The following is a 14841-nucleotide window of genomic DNA, read 5'->3' as shown; positions in this document are numbered from 1 at the left end:
AGTGCATGGAAGTAATCGGCTTAATGGTAGCGGCGATGGACATACTGCCATTCGCGCGCCTGCATCTCAGACCGCTGCAATTATGCATGCTCAGTCAGTGGAATGGGGATTACACAGATTTGTCCCCTCTACTAAATCTGGATCAGGAAACCAGAGATTCTCTTCTCTGGTGGTTATCTCAGGCCCATCTGTCCAAGGGTATGACCTTTCGCAGACCAGATTGGATAATTGTAACAACAGATGCCAGCCTTCTAGGTTGGGGTGCAGTCTGGAACTCCCTGAAGGCTCAGGGTTCATGGACTCAGGAGGAGAAACTCCTCCCAATAAATATTCTGGAGTTAAGAGCAATATTCAATGCTCTTCTGGCTTGGCCTCAGCTAGCAACACTCAGGTTCATCAGATTTCAGTCGGACAACATCACGACTGTGGCTTACATCAACCATCAAGGGGGAACCAGGAGTTCCCTAGCGATGTCAGAAGTCTCCAAGATAGTTCTCTGGGCAGAGACTCACTCTTGCCACCTGTCAGCGATCCATATCCCAGGTGTAGAGAACTGGGAGGCGGATTTTCTTAGTCGTCAGACTTTTCATCCGCGGGAATGGGAACTCCATCCGGAGGTGTTTGCTCAATTGGTTCTCCGTTGGGGCAAACCAGAATTGGATCTCATGGCGTCTCGCCAGAACGCCAAGCTTCCTTGTTACGGATCCAGGTCCAGGGACCCAGAAGCGGCACTGATAGATGCTCTAGCAGCGCCTTGGTTCTTCAACCTGGCTTATGTGTTTCCACCATTTCCTCTGCTCCCTCGTCTGATTGCCAAAATCAAACAGGAAAGAGCATCAGTGATATTGATAGCGCCTGCGTGGCCACGCAGGACCTGGTATGCAGACCTAGTGGACATGTCATCCTTTCCACCATGGACTCTGCCTCTGAGACAAGACCTTCTAATACAAGGTCCTTTCAATCATCCGAATCTACTTTCTCTGAGACTGACTGCATGGAGATTGAACGCTTGATCCTATCAAAGCGTGGCTTCTCCGAGTCAGTAATTGATACCTTAATACAGGCACGAAAGCCTGTCACCAGGACAATTTACCACAAGATATGGCGTAAATATCTTCATTGGTGTGAATCCAAGAATTACTCATGGAGTAGGGTTAGGATTCCTAGGATATTGTCCTTCCTCCAAGAGGGTTTGGACAAAGGATTATCAGCTAGTTCTTTAAAGGGACAGATTTCTGCTCTGTCTATTCTTTTACACAAGCGTCTGGCAGAAGTTCCAGACGTTCAGACATTTTGTCAGGCTTTAGTTAGAATTAAGCCTGTGTTTAAACCTGTTGCTCCTCCATGGAGCTTAAACTTGGTTCTTAAAGTTCTTCAAGGGGTTCCGTTTGAACCCCTTCATTCTATTGATATCAAACTTCTTTCATGGAAAGTTCTTTTTCTGATGGCTATTTCCTCGGCTCGAAGAGTCTCGGAGTTATCTGCCTTACATTGTGATTCTCCTTATCTGATCTTTCATTCAGATAAAGTTGTTCTGCGTACAAAACCTGGGTTTTTACCTAAGGTGGTTTCTAACAAGAATATCAATCAAGAGATTGTTGTTCCATCATTATGTCCTAATTCTTCTTCAAAGAAGGAACGTCTTTTGCATAATCTAGACGTAGTCCGTGCCTTGAAGTTTTACTTACAGGCTACTAAAGATTTTCGCCAAACATCTAACCTGTTTGTTGTTTACTCTGGACAGAGGAGAGGTCAGAAGGCCTCGGCAACCTCTCTTTCTTTTTGGCTTCGGAGTATAATCCGTTTAGCCTATGAGACTGCTGGACAGCAGCCAGCTGAAAGGATTACAGCTCATTCTACTAGAGCTGTGGCTTCCACCTGGGCCTTTAAAAATGAGGCCTCTGTTGAACAGATTTGCAAGGCTGCAACTTGGTCTTCCCTTCATACTTTTTCCAAATTTTACAAATTTGATACTTTTGCTTCTTCGGAGGCTGTTTTTGGGAGAAATGTTCTACAGGCAGTGGTTCCTTCCGTTTAAGTTCCTGCCTTGTCCCTCCCATCATCCGTGTACTTTAGCTTTGGTATTGGTATCCCACAAGTAATGGATGATCCGTGGACTGGATACACTTAACAAGAGAAAACATAATTTATGCTTACCTGATAAATTTATTTATCTTGTAGTGTATCCAGTCCACGGCCCGCCCTGTCCTTTTCAGGCAGGTCTAAATTTTAATTAAACTACAGTCACCACTGCACCCTATGGTTTCTCCTTTCTCGGCTTGTTTCGGTCGAATGACTGGATATGGCAGTGAGGGGAGGAGCTATATAGCAGCTCTGCTGTGGGTGATCCTCATTCAACTTCCTGTTGGGAAGGAGAATATCCCACAAGTAATGGATGATCCGTGGACTGGATACACTACAAGAGAAATAAAGGTAAGCATAAATTATGTTTTTTTACATAGGGATGCTCAGGTGATATTTTCCTGTCAGCTTTTTACAGTTATACTGCATCAGTTTCAAGTGATTTAGCATATGAGTATTATGTCCCTTTAATTAAAATATTTCCTGTGGTTATAATTGGCTGAATATGTTGCATGTCAGGAACAGCTATAGTGTTTTTCATCCCTCACTGACAGCAAATTGAAATTAGAGCAAAACTATTTAGTGAAATACATTAGATACTTTTGACTAGTTCTGACCTTGTTTTATATGCTCCATAGTGATGGGAGGCAATTGAGTGAAATGAAAATTGAGGCTTTTCTGTGTACAATAAATTCTTGTTGTGTTGTAACCTCACAGCAGATGGAGGGTGCGTCCTTATATTCTTGTTGCAGATAGGGCCCAGAGCTTTTGACTTTAGATACTTCCTATGACTACGCTTCTGCCTATACATTTTCACATGTTGCTGATCTTGACGAAGAGTAAGAAATAGAACAAGGAAATATAAGGAAATACAATAAGTAGTGAACCTGACCAACACTTATATTACAAAGAGATTATGGGAAATTGTTTTAATGAGTTTAATATATCATTGCCATATGCAATAGTTTGTTTTAAAAATATTTTTCTTTCTAATAACACGGTGAGTCCACGGATCATCATAAATTACTGTTGGGAATATCAGGCAAAGAGTACCACAGTAAAACTGTTAAGTATCTCTTCCCTACCCACAATCCCCAGTCATTATCTTTGCCTGCAGTGCAAGGAGGAGGTGAAGTTTAGGTGTCTGATAAGATGTTTTCTACAATCAAGTTGTTTTATTATTTTAAAGCAGAGCAGGTTTGCTCTGATCTTTCTTGGAGTCTAGCCATATTACACGTCAGTCTCTTCAGTAGGGCAGTGGTGGCTTTTGAGCACTTGGGAACTTGTGGGGATCATTCCTCACTGCGCTTTCTCAAGATTTTGCTGCCCTATACAGAAAGCCTGAGTATGCTTACTCAGTTCTTTCTTTTTCCACAGGTCCATGTGAGGTATAGGATCCTCTCAAACCAGGTGAGCTTCCCTGCTGCCGGTCAGACGGTTTTTAAGGTAAGTGCCATATTTATTTTTCTTAGTAAGGAGAATTTGGCACTTCTGCAGCTAAGTGCTGCTTAAAAGGGACGTTTCTTATTACCAAGTTGAGATGGGGTTAATGTAAAAAGGCAGTTTACCAGGGCACTGTGGACTGTGTGGGGAGAGATTTTTATTTTTATTGGTGGCTCAGTATGTTATTTACTCCGGTTACGATCCGTTCAGTATTTCTCTTGTTAAGTGTATCCAGTCCACGGATCATCCATTACTTATGGAATATATTCTCCTTCCCAACAGGAAGCTGCAAGAGTCCACCCACAGCAAAGCTGCTATATAGCTCCTCCCCTAACTGCCATATTCAGTCATTCTCTTGCAAGCCTCAACATAGATAGGAGGTCGTGAGAGTCTGTGGTGCTTTCTACTTAGTTTATTCTTCAATCAAAAGTTTGTTATTTTTAAATGGCACCGGAGTGTGCTGTTTATCTCAGGCAGTATTTGGAAGAAGAATCTGCCTGCGTTTTTCTATGATCTTAGCAGACGTAACTAAGATCCATTTGCTGTTCTCACACATTCTGAGGAGTGAGGTACTTCAGAGGGGGAATGGCGTGCAGGTTTTCCTGCAGATAAGGTATGTGCAGTAAAATATTTTTCTAGGAATGGAATTGACTAAGAAAATACTGCTGATACCGAAGTAATGTAAGTAAAGCCTTAAATGCAGCGATAGCGACTGGTATCAGGCTTATTAATAGAGATCCATACTCTTGTAAAAATGTGTTTTAAAACGTTTGCTGGCATGTTTAATCGTTTTTTAACATATGTTTGGTGATAAAACTTATTGGGGCCTAAGTTTTTTCCACATGGCTGGCTTAAATTTTGCATAGAAACAGTTAACTGAAGCTTCCCACTGTTGGCTGTGGCAGTTTGTTGTGTCTGTTTTTAAAAACGTCTATGTCATTTTTTTTTTATTTTTTTTTTATCTGTTTTTTGCATTAAGGGGTTAATCATCCATTTGCAAGTGGGTGCAATGCTCTGTTACCTTATTACATGTACTGTAAAAATTTCGTTTGTTTTACTGCCTTTTTTTCACTGTTTTTCAAATTTTGACAAAATTTGTTTCTCTTAAAGGCACAGTAACGTTTTATATATTTGCTTGTTAACTTGATTTAAAGTGTTTTCCAAGCTTACTAGTCTCATTATTAGTCTGTTCTAACATGTCTGACATAGAGGAAGCTCTGTGTTCATTATGTTTTAAAGCCATGGTGGAACCCCATCTTAGAATGTGTACCAGATGTACTGATTTCATGTTAAACAATAAAGATCATTTTTTGTCTTTAAAAACATTATCACCAGAGGATTCTGTCGTGGGGGTAGTTATGCCGACTAACTCTCCCCACGTGTCAGACCTTTTGACTCCCGCTTTAGGGACTCACGCTCAAATGGCGCCAAGTACATCAAGGGCACCCATAGCGTTTCTTTTACCAGGGGATTCTGTTGAGGGGAAAGTTATGCCGACTAACTCTCCCCACGTGTCAGACCCTTCGACTCCCGCTTCAGGGACTCACGCTCAAATGGCGCCAAGTACATCAAGGGCGCCCATAGCATTTATTTTACAAGACATGGCAAAGGTGGTGAATAATATTCTGGCAGCAGTATTAGTCAGACTACCTGAAATTAAAGGAAAGCAGTTAGCTCTGGGGGTAGATACAGAGCATACAGACGCTTTAAGAACCATGTATGATACTACCTCACAATATGCTTAGTCTGTGGGTGATTTTTTTTTTACTCAGGGAAGATGATTTAACCTGATTCTGATATTTCTACATTTAAAATTTATGCTTGAGAACCTCCACTTGTTGCTCAGGGAGGCTTTGGCTGCTATGAATGAATGTGTACAATCGCAGGGCCAGAGAAATTGTGTAGACTGGATAAATAATATGCAGTGCCGGTGTGTACTGATGTTTTTCCAATACCTAAAGAGGTTTACTAAAATTTTTTTAATAAGGAATGGGATAGACCAGGTGTGCCGTTCTCTTCCCCTCCTATTTTTTAGAAGAATGTTTTCTAATAGTTACCACCACACGGGACTTCTGGCAGACAGTTCCTAAGGTGGAGAGAAGAGTTTCTACTCTAGCTAAGCGTACCACTACCTCTGACGAGGACAGTTGTGCTTTTTAGATCCAATGGATAAAAAATGTTTATTCAACAGGGTTTTATCCTGCAGCCCCTTGCATACATTGCTTCTGTCACTGCTGCTGCGGCGTTCTGGGTTGAGTCTCTTGATGAGGCTTTACAGTTAAGCGACTCCATTGGATGAATATATTTGACAAGCTTATGCTAGCCAATTCCTTTGTTTTCTGATGCCTTGTTCATTTGACTAGACTAACGGCTAAGAATTCTGTTTTTTACTATACTGGCGCGCAGAGCGCTATGGCTTATATCATGGTCAGCTGTCGTGACTTTAATAAATAAGCTACTTAACTTCCCTTCAAGGGGCAGACCCTATTCGGGCCTGGTTTGAGATTATTGCTTATATCACTGGAGGAAAAGGTCATGCCCTTCCTCAGGATAGGTCTAAATCAAGGGCAAAAAAAAAAAAAAAGTCTAATTTTCGTACCTTTTAAAAACTTCAGGGCAGGTGTGGCATCCTCTTCCTCTAAGGCAAAACAAGAGGGAATTTTTGCTCAGTCCAAGGCGGTCTGGAGACAATCGGACCTGGAACAAAGATAAGCAGGCCAAGGAGCCTGCTGCTGCCTCTAAGGCAGCATGAAGGAACGGACCCCTATCCGGTAACGGATCCTATAGGGGGCAGACTTTCATTCTTTGCCCAGGCGTGGGCAAGAGATGCCCAGGATCCCTAGGCATTGGAATTTATATCCCAGAGATATCTTCTGGATTTCAAAGATTCCCCCACCAAAAAAGGGGAGATTTCGCCTTTCACAATTATCTGCAAACCAGATAAAGAAGGAGGCATTCTTACATTGTGTACGAGATCCATCCAGTTCCAAGAGAGGAACAGGGACAGAGTTTTTACTCAAATCTGTTTGTGGTTTCCAAGGAGAGGGAACCTTCAGACCTATTTTGGATCTAAAGATCTTAAACAAATTCCTCAGAATTCCGTCATTTAAGATGGAAACTATTCGTACCATCTTAACTATGATCCAGGAGAGTCAATAGAGGACTACAATGGATTTGAAGGATGCTTATCCTCACATTGTAATGCATAAAGATCACCATCGTTTTTCAGGTTTGCCTTTCTAGACAGGCATTACCAGTTTGTAGCTCTTTCCTTTGGGATATCTACAGCCCCAAGAATCTTTATGGAGGTTCTGGGGTCGCTTTGGCGGTCCTTAGACCGCGGGGCATAGAAGTGGCCCCTTATTTAGACGACATCCTGATACAGGCGTCAAACATCCAAATTGCCCAGTCTCATACGGACGTAGTACTGGCATTTCTGAGATCACATGGGTGGAAAGTGAACAAGGAAAGAGTTCTCTATCTCCAATCTCAAGGGTTTCCCTCCTAGGGACTCTGATAGATTCTGTAGAAATGAAAATTTACCTGACGGAGTCCAGGTTGTCAAAGTTTCTAAATTTCTGCCGTGTTTTTTTCATCCCATCCGCACCCTTCGGTGGCTCAGTACATGAATGAAATCGGCTTAATGGTAGCGGCAAGGGACATAGTACCGTTTGCACGTCTACATTTCAGACCGCTGCAACTATGCATGCTCAGTCAGAGGAACGGGGATTAAACAGATTTGTCCCCCTGTTAAACCTGGACCAAGAGACCAGAGATTCTCTTCTCTGGTGACTATGTCGGGTCCATCTGTCCAAGGGTATGACCTTCCGCAGGTCAGATGGGACAATTGTTACAATAGATGCCAGCCTTTTAGGTTGGGATGCAGTCTGGAACTCCCTGAAGGCTCAGGGATAGTGGACTTAGGAGGAGACCCTCCTTCTAATAAATATTCTGGAACTGGGAGTGATATTCCATGCTCTTCAGACTTGGCCTCAGTTAGCAACTCTGAGGTACATCATACTCAGTCGGACAATATACACGACTGTGGCTTACATCAGCCATCAAGGGGGAACAGAAGTTCCCTAGCGATGTTAGAAGTCTTACAATAATTCACTGGACAGAGACTCACTCTTGTCTATCAGCTATCCATATCCCAGGTGTTGAGAACTGGGAGGTGGATTTTCTAAGTCGTCAGACTTTTCTTCCGGGGGAGTGGGATTTCCTCCGGAGGTCAAGACCAAGCAGGAGAGGGCTTTGGTGTTTTTGACAGCGCCTGCGTAGCCACGCAGGACCTGGTATGCAGATCTGGTGGACATGTCATCCTTTCCATCACGGTCTCTGCTTCTGAGACAGGTCCCTCTACCTCAGGGTCCTTTCAACCATCTAAATAGAATCAATCTGAGATGGACTGCCTGGAGACTGAACGCTTGATGTTATCAAAGCATGGCTTCTCCGAGTCAGTCATTGATACCTTAATACAGACATGAAAGCCTGTCTCTAGGAAAATTGAACATAGATATGGTGTAAATATCTGATTGTTATGAATCCAAGGGTTACTCATGGAGTAAAGTCTGGATTCCCAGGATATTATCTTTTCTCCAAGATGTTTTTGAGAAAAGGGTTGTCAGCTAATTCCTTAAAAGGGGACAGATTTTTACTCTGTCTATTTTTTTGCACAAGCGTCTGGCAGGTATTCTAGACGTTCAGGCATTTGGTCAGGCTTTGGTTAGATCCAAGCCTGTGTTTAAAACTGTTGCTCCGCCATGGAGCTTAAACCTGATTCTTAAGGTTCTTCAAGAAGTTCCGTTTGAACCTTTTTTGTTCCATAGATATCAATCTTTATCTTGGAAAGTTCCTTTTGGGTAGCTAATTCCTCGACTCGTAGAGTCTCCAAGTTATCTGTGTTACAATGTGATTCTCCTTATCTGGTCCTTCGTACGGATAAGGTAGTCCTGCGTACCAACCTGGGTTTTTTCCTAAGGTGGTATCTAACAAGTACATCACTCAAGAGATAGTTGTTCCATGCTTGTATCCTAATCCTTCCTCAAAGAAGGAACGTCTATTACACAATATTGGACGTGGTTTGTGCTTTAAAATTTTACTTACAAGCTACTACAGTTTTCATCAAACGTTCACCTTGTTTGTTGTCTATTCTGGACAGAGGAGAGGTCAAAAGACTTCAGCAGCCTCTCTGTCTTTTTGGTTAAAAAGCATAATTCATTTAGCTTATGAGACTGCTGGACAGCAGCCTCCTGAAGGGATTACAGCTCATTCTACTAGAGCTGTGGTTTTCACTTGGGCCTTTTTTAAATGTGGCTTCTGTTGAACAGATTTACAAGACGGAGTCTTGGTCTGCGCTTCATACTTTTCAAATTTAACAAATTTGATACCTTGCTTCTTCGGAGGCTATTTTTGGGAGAAAGGGTTTTTTACAGGCAGTGGTAACTTCCGTTTAAGTACCTGCCTTGTCCCTCCCATCATCCGTGTACTTTAGCTTTGGTATTGGTATTCCATAAGTAATGGATGATCCGTGGACTGGATACACTTAACAAGAGAAAACATAATTTATGCTTACCTGATAAATTTATTTCTCTTGTAGTGTATCCAGTCCACGGCCCGCCCTGTCACTTTAAGGCAGGTAATTTTTTCATTTGAACTACAGTCACCACTGCACCCTATGGTTTTTCCTTTCTCTGCATGTTTTCGGTCGAATGACTGAATATGGCAGTTAGGGGAGGAGCTATATAGCAGCTTTGCTGTGGGTGGACTCTTGCAGCTTCCTGTTGGGAAGGAGAATATATTCCATAAGTAATGGATGATCCGTGGACTGGATACACTACAAGAGAAATAAATTTAACAGGTAAGCATAAATTATGTTTTTATGGGTTTTAACTGTAATATCGGCTTTTTAGCCCTGCGGGTCCGCTCATTACAAAAAGGGGGAGGTTCCCTACTAAGGGGCGGGTAATTCCGTTGGCGTGCTTCTGGGGCTCTGTTGGTTGTTGTGTATGACGCAGTTGTCAGCTCCGTAGTTAGTGCTGCCATTGTGAGTTCGGAATGGATCTTGGCGAATATCATTCCAGGCTGCAGGACAGGTAGGCACCTCAGTAAAACGGCTGAGGTATTTTGGTGCCTGGGGCTTATTATTAGAGGGCTAGTGTTTTTAACACGATACCTAACATCAGTTATTCATTATTTAAAGTCGCAGTACTTTCTTTATGTGCAAATAAATAATGTTTATTTTCTCTGTTGTAATTTTTTTCTTACAATGGACCAAGAAGCCTTACAAATTGTTGCATGTCAACTTTCCTAGGATTCTCAGGTGGAACCTCCCAGTTCCGTTTTGTTCCTCTTGTATAGAGAGAACTTTAAATTATAGTGATAAGATTTTTGATTCTGAACCACCATTAGTTTTGGCGGATGCTGCCCAGGTGTGCAGATATGCTGCAGCTTTCTCAAATATCCCGACATTTACAGTCTCCACATGCAGTGCCCTGCGTTTCCTCTCATAATCCGGTAGGATTTACCTTGCAGGATATTGCTACTCAGGTATCCTCTGCAGTATCTGAAGCATTATCTGCCTTTCCCATGCTTCAGGTAAGGCGTAAAAGGAAACTTAAGGATTCAGTTAGTAAGGTTTCTGATCAAATATTTGCTACCCAAGGTGTTTTTTCTCAAGTGTTCGATGCAGAAAACATGTCGGTAGCATCTGAGGGTGAAATCTCAGATAGTGTAATTCCTTCTACTGATGCTGAAGTAGTATCCTTCAGATTTAAGCTAGAACACCTTCGTTTATTACTTAAGGAGGTTTTGGCAACCTTGGACGACTCCGACACGACGATCGTAGTCGACCCTAAAAAATATAGTTAATTAAACAAATATTTTGATGTACCCTCTGCCGTGAAGTTTTTTCAAGTTTCAGACCGTGCTACAGAGATTATTACACTGGAATGGGAGAAACCTGGTATTCCATTTTCTCCATCTCCTGTTTTCAAGAAGCTGTTTCCTATAGCGAATTCCGTTAAGGAGTCGTGGCAGACGGTTCCTAAGGTAGAAAGAGTGATCTCCACTTTGGCTAAGCGGACTATTATTCCCATAGAGGTTAGTTGTTCTTTCAAAGACCCAATGGATAAGAAGTTGGAGGCTTTATTAAAGAAAATGTATGTTCACCAGGGTCTCCAATGGCAGCTTGCGGTATGTATTGCTACCGTCACCAGCGCTGCAGCTTACTGGTTTGATGCATTGTCTGATTCTATTCGGACAGATACTCCTCTTGAGGAGATCCAGCACAGGATTAAGGCTCTTAAATTGGCCAATTCCTTTATTATGGATGCTTCCTTACAGGTCATTAAGCTTGGAGCAAAGATATCATCTGGTTTTGCGGTTCTAGCGCACAGAGCATTATGGTTGAAATCATGGTCTGCAGATGTTTCATCCAACTCCAAACTCTTGACGATTCCTTACAAGGGTAAGACCTTGTTTGGGCCTGGTTTAGCTGAGATTATTTCAGACATTACAGGAGGAAAGGGATCCTTTCTTCCTCAAGATAAAAAGAATAAGCAGAAAGTACAGAGTAATTTTCGTTCCTTTCGTAACTTTAGAGGAAAACCCTCCTCTCCTTCCTCCAAGCAAGATCAAGTCAAGCCCTCCTGGAAGCCTGGTCAATCTTGGAATAAGGGGAAACAGTCTAAGAAACCTGCTACTGACTCCAAGTCGGCATGAAGGATCGGCCCCCGATCCGGGAACGGATCTAGTAGGCGGCAGACTTTCCTTTTTCACTCAGGCCTGGATAAGTGATGTTCCGAATCCCTGAGCGGTAGACATTGTATCTGAAGGGTACAAAATAGATTTCAAGACCTTTCCTCCCAGAAGAAGGTTTCTTCTTTCCAGATTATCTGTAGACCAGATAAAGAGAGGCGTTCTTACATTGTGTCAAAGACCTTGCCATTCTGGGAGTTATAGTTCCTGTTCCTCTGCAAGAACAGGGTCTGAGATTTTACTCGAATCTCTTCGTAGTTCCCAAAAAGGAGGGAACGTTCAGGCCAATTTTAGATCTGAAATGCCTAAACAAGTTCCTCAGGGTTCCATCCTTCAAGATGGAGACTGTTCGTTTCATTCTTTCCTTAGTTGAAGAAGGTCAATTCATGACAACCATAGACCTAAAGGATGCGTACCTTCATGTTCCCATACACAGGGATCATCACAAGTTTCTGAGGTTCGCCTTCTTGGATAATCACTTTCAGTTTGTAGCTCTTCCATTCAGCCTTGCCACAGCTCCCAGAATTTTCTCAAAGGTTTTCGGAGCTCTGTTGGCAGTTATCCGTTGGTAGTAGCACCTTATCTAGATGACATTCTGGTTCAGGCGCCATCAACTAGTAAAATCTCATACGGAGATCTTGTTGTCTTTTCTTCGCTCTCACGGATGGAAGGTGAATATTGAAAAGAGCTCTGATTCCAGCCACAAGAGTACAGTTTTTAGGAACCATAATAGACTCTCTTCAAATGAAGATATTTCTGATAGAGGTCAGAAACTTAAAGATCCTCAAGTCTTGCCTAGCCCTTCAGGCCTCTCTGTGGCCTTCAGTGGCCCAATGTATGGAGGTGATTGATCTGATGGTGGCGTCTATGGACATCATTCCATTTGCTCGGTTCCATCTCAGACCTCTGCAGTTATGCATGCTAAGACAGTGGAATGGGGACTATGCGGATTTGTCTCCACAAATAGACCTGGATCAGGCGACAAGAGACTCTCTTCTGTGGTGGTTAACTCAGGAACATCTTTCCCAAGGAACTTGCTTCTGCAGACCTTCTTGGGTGATTGTGACAACGGATGCCAGCCTTCTGGGTTGGGGAGCAGTCTGGGGCTGGTTGAAGGCCCAGGGTCTATGCACTCGGGAGTAGTCAGCTCTGCCCATAAATATCCTGGAGCTGTGAGCAATATTCAATGCTCTGCTGGCCTGGCCTCAATTAGCTTTAGCCCGGTTTATTAGGTTCCAGTCAGACAACATAACCTCAGTAGCCTACATCAACCACCAAGGGGGAACTCTGAGCTCCTTAGCCATGACAGAAGTGGCCCGAATTATTCAGTGGGCAGAGTCCCACAGCTGCTGTCTTTCTGTGATCCACATCCCAGGAGTGGACAATTGGGAAGCAGATTTTCTGAGCAGACAGACCCCGGGGAGTGGAAACTTCATCCGGAGGTGTTTTCCAGTTTGATTCTCAAATGGGGGCAGCCAGAATTGGATCTAATGACTTCTCGGCAGAAAGCCAAGCTCCCGAAGTACGGCTCAAGGGATCCACAGGCAACTTTGATAGATGCTCTGGCGGTTCTAGCATGCTTGTTTCCTCAGTTTGCTCTCCTTCCAAGGGTCATTGCTTGGATCAAGCAGGAGAGGGCGTCTGTAATTCTCATAGCCCCGGCTTGGCCTTGCAGAATTTGGTATGCAGACCTAGTGGAAATGTTATCCTTTCCACCTTGGAGACTTTCTCTGAGGAATGACCTTCTACTTCATGGTCCTTTCCTTCATCCAAATCTCGTTTATCTGAAGCTGACTGCTTGGCGATTAAATGCTTATTTGTATCTAAGTGTGGGTTTTCTGAGACGGTCATCGAGACCTTGATTCAGGCTCGTATACCTGTTACGCGTAGAATCTATCATAAGATCTGGCGTAAATATTTGTATTGGTGTGAATCCAAGGGTTACTCTTGGAGTAGAGTTAGGATTCCTATGATTTTGTCTTTTCTCAAGGAAGGTCTGGAGAAAGGTTTAGCTGTCAGTTCTTTGAAGGGTCAGATTTCAGCATTGTCTATCCTGTTGCATAAGCGTTTGGCAGATGTGCCAGACGTGCAATTGTTTTGTCTGCCTTTGTCAGAATCCGGCCTGTGTTTAAGTTTGTTACTCCGCCTTCATCTTGTTCTTAAAATTTTACAGCAGGCTCTGTTTGAGCCAATACATTCCTTAGATATTAAGTTGTTCTCTTGGAAAGTTTTGTTTCTTGTTGCGATTTCTTCTGCTTGAAGGGTTTCTGAACTCTCGGCACTCTAGTGCGATTCCCCTTATCTTTCATTCTGATAAGGTGGTCCTGTGTACTAATTTTGGTTTCCTGCCCAAGGTTGTTTCAGTTAGGAATATTAATCTGGAAATTGTTGTTCTTTCTTTGTGTCCTAACACTTCTTCCCATAAGGAAAATTTGCTGTATAATCTAGATGTTGTGCGAGCTCTTAAATTCTATCTTCAGGCGACTAAGGATTTTTGTCAGTCTTCTGCATTGTTTGTTTGTTTGTTTTGCTGGGAAGCATAAGGGTCAGAAAGCTACGGCTACTTCGCTGTCTTTTTGGCTGAAGAGTCTTATTCGTTTGGCGTATGAGACTGCTGGACAGCAACCTCCTGAGAAAATCACAGCTCATTCCACGAGAGCTGTCTCTTCTTCCTGGGCTTTCAAAAATGAAACTTCTGTGGAACAGATTTTCAAGGCTGAAACCTGGTCATCTTTGCACACTTTTTCAAAATGTTATAAATTCGATACTTTTTCCTCAGCTGAGGCTTCCTTTGGGAGAGGTTCTTCAAGCAGTGGTGCCTTCTGTTTAGGTTCCCTGTCTTGCTCCTCCCTTATCATCTGTGTCCTCTAGCTTGGGTATTGATTCCCAACAGTAATTTATGATGATCCGTGGACTAACCGTGTCATTAGAAAGAAAACAAAATTTATGCTTACCTGATAAATTTCTTTCTTTCTTGACACGATGAGTCCACGGCCCGCCCTGTATTTTCAGACAGTTTCTTTTTATATAAACCTCAGGCACCTCTGCACCTTGTGTTTCTTCCTTTCTCTCCTTTCCTTTAGTCGAATGACTGGGGATTGTGGGTAGGGAAGAGATGCTTAACAGTTTTACTGTGGTGCTCTTTGCCTCCTCCTGCTGGCCAGGAGTGATATTCCCAACAGTAATTTATGATGATACGTGGAATCACCGTGTCAAGAAAGAAAGAAATTTATCAGGTAAGCATAAATTTTGTTTTTTAGTAAGGTTTGCTGTCCATTTTAACCGTTTATTTAACTTGTATCCTTCAGAACAGATCAGCTACTTCAAAGACTGTCAATGGTGGTAGGACAGGAGGTTTTCTATAGCTCTCTGTGGGGAAGCGTTCTGGTTAGCAGCGCCATACGACTCCCGGCTTCTCTATTTGTGGTCAGTCACATCAATAGAGACGTACCTGCCAGAGCACAAAGCTTCATGCTCGGGAATGACAAGCAGTTGGCTGTAAGTAACCTTTTTTTGTGGAAGGGGCCACATGTTCTGAATATAGCATCTGTATTGGTT

At 42.8% G+C, this 14841-nt stretch overlaps 1 protein-coding gene across 1 annotated transcript in view; it reads left to right on the top strand.

The window, feature by feature from the left end:
- The window catches only part of DOP1B (DOP1 leucine zipper like protein B), a 593629-nt gene that overhangs the window by 116542 nt on the left and 462246 nt on the right, over positions 1–14841 (top strand). Inside the window, exon 5 of the mRNA XM_053705165.1 lies at positions 14592–14781. Coding sequence (XP_053561140.1) covers positions 14592–14781 — 190 coding nt within the window. The remainder of the gene's footprint in view (positions 1–14591; positions 14782–14841) is intronic.

Source organism: Bombina bombina, chromosome 3 (assembly GCF_027579735.1).
Source record: "Bombina bombina isolate aBomBom1 chromosome 3, aBomBom1.pri, whole genome shotgun sequence".
Lineage (NCBI taxonomy): Eukaryota > Metazoa > Chordata > Amphibia > Anura > Bombinatoridae > Bombina > Bombina bombina.
The sequence above is the reverse complement of the archived record's forward strand: the minus strand, read 5'-3'. Positions and strand labels throughout refer to the sequence as shown.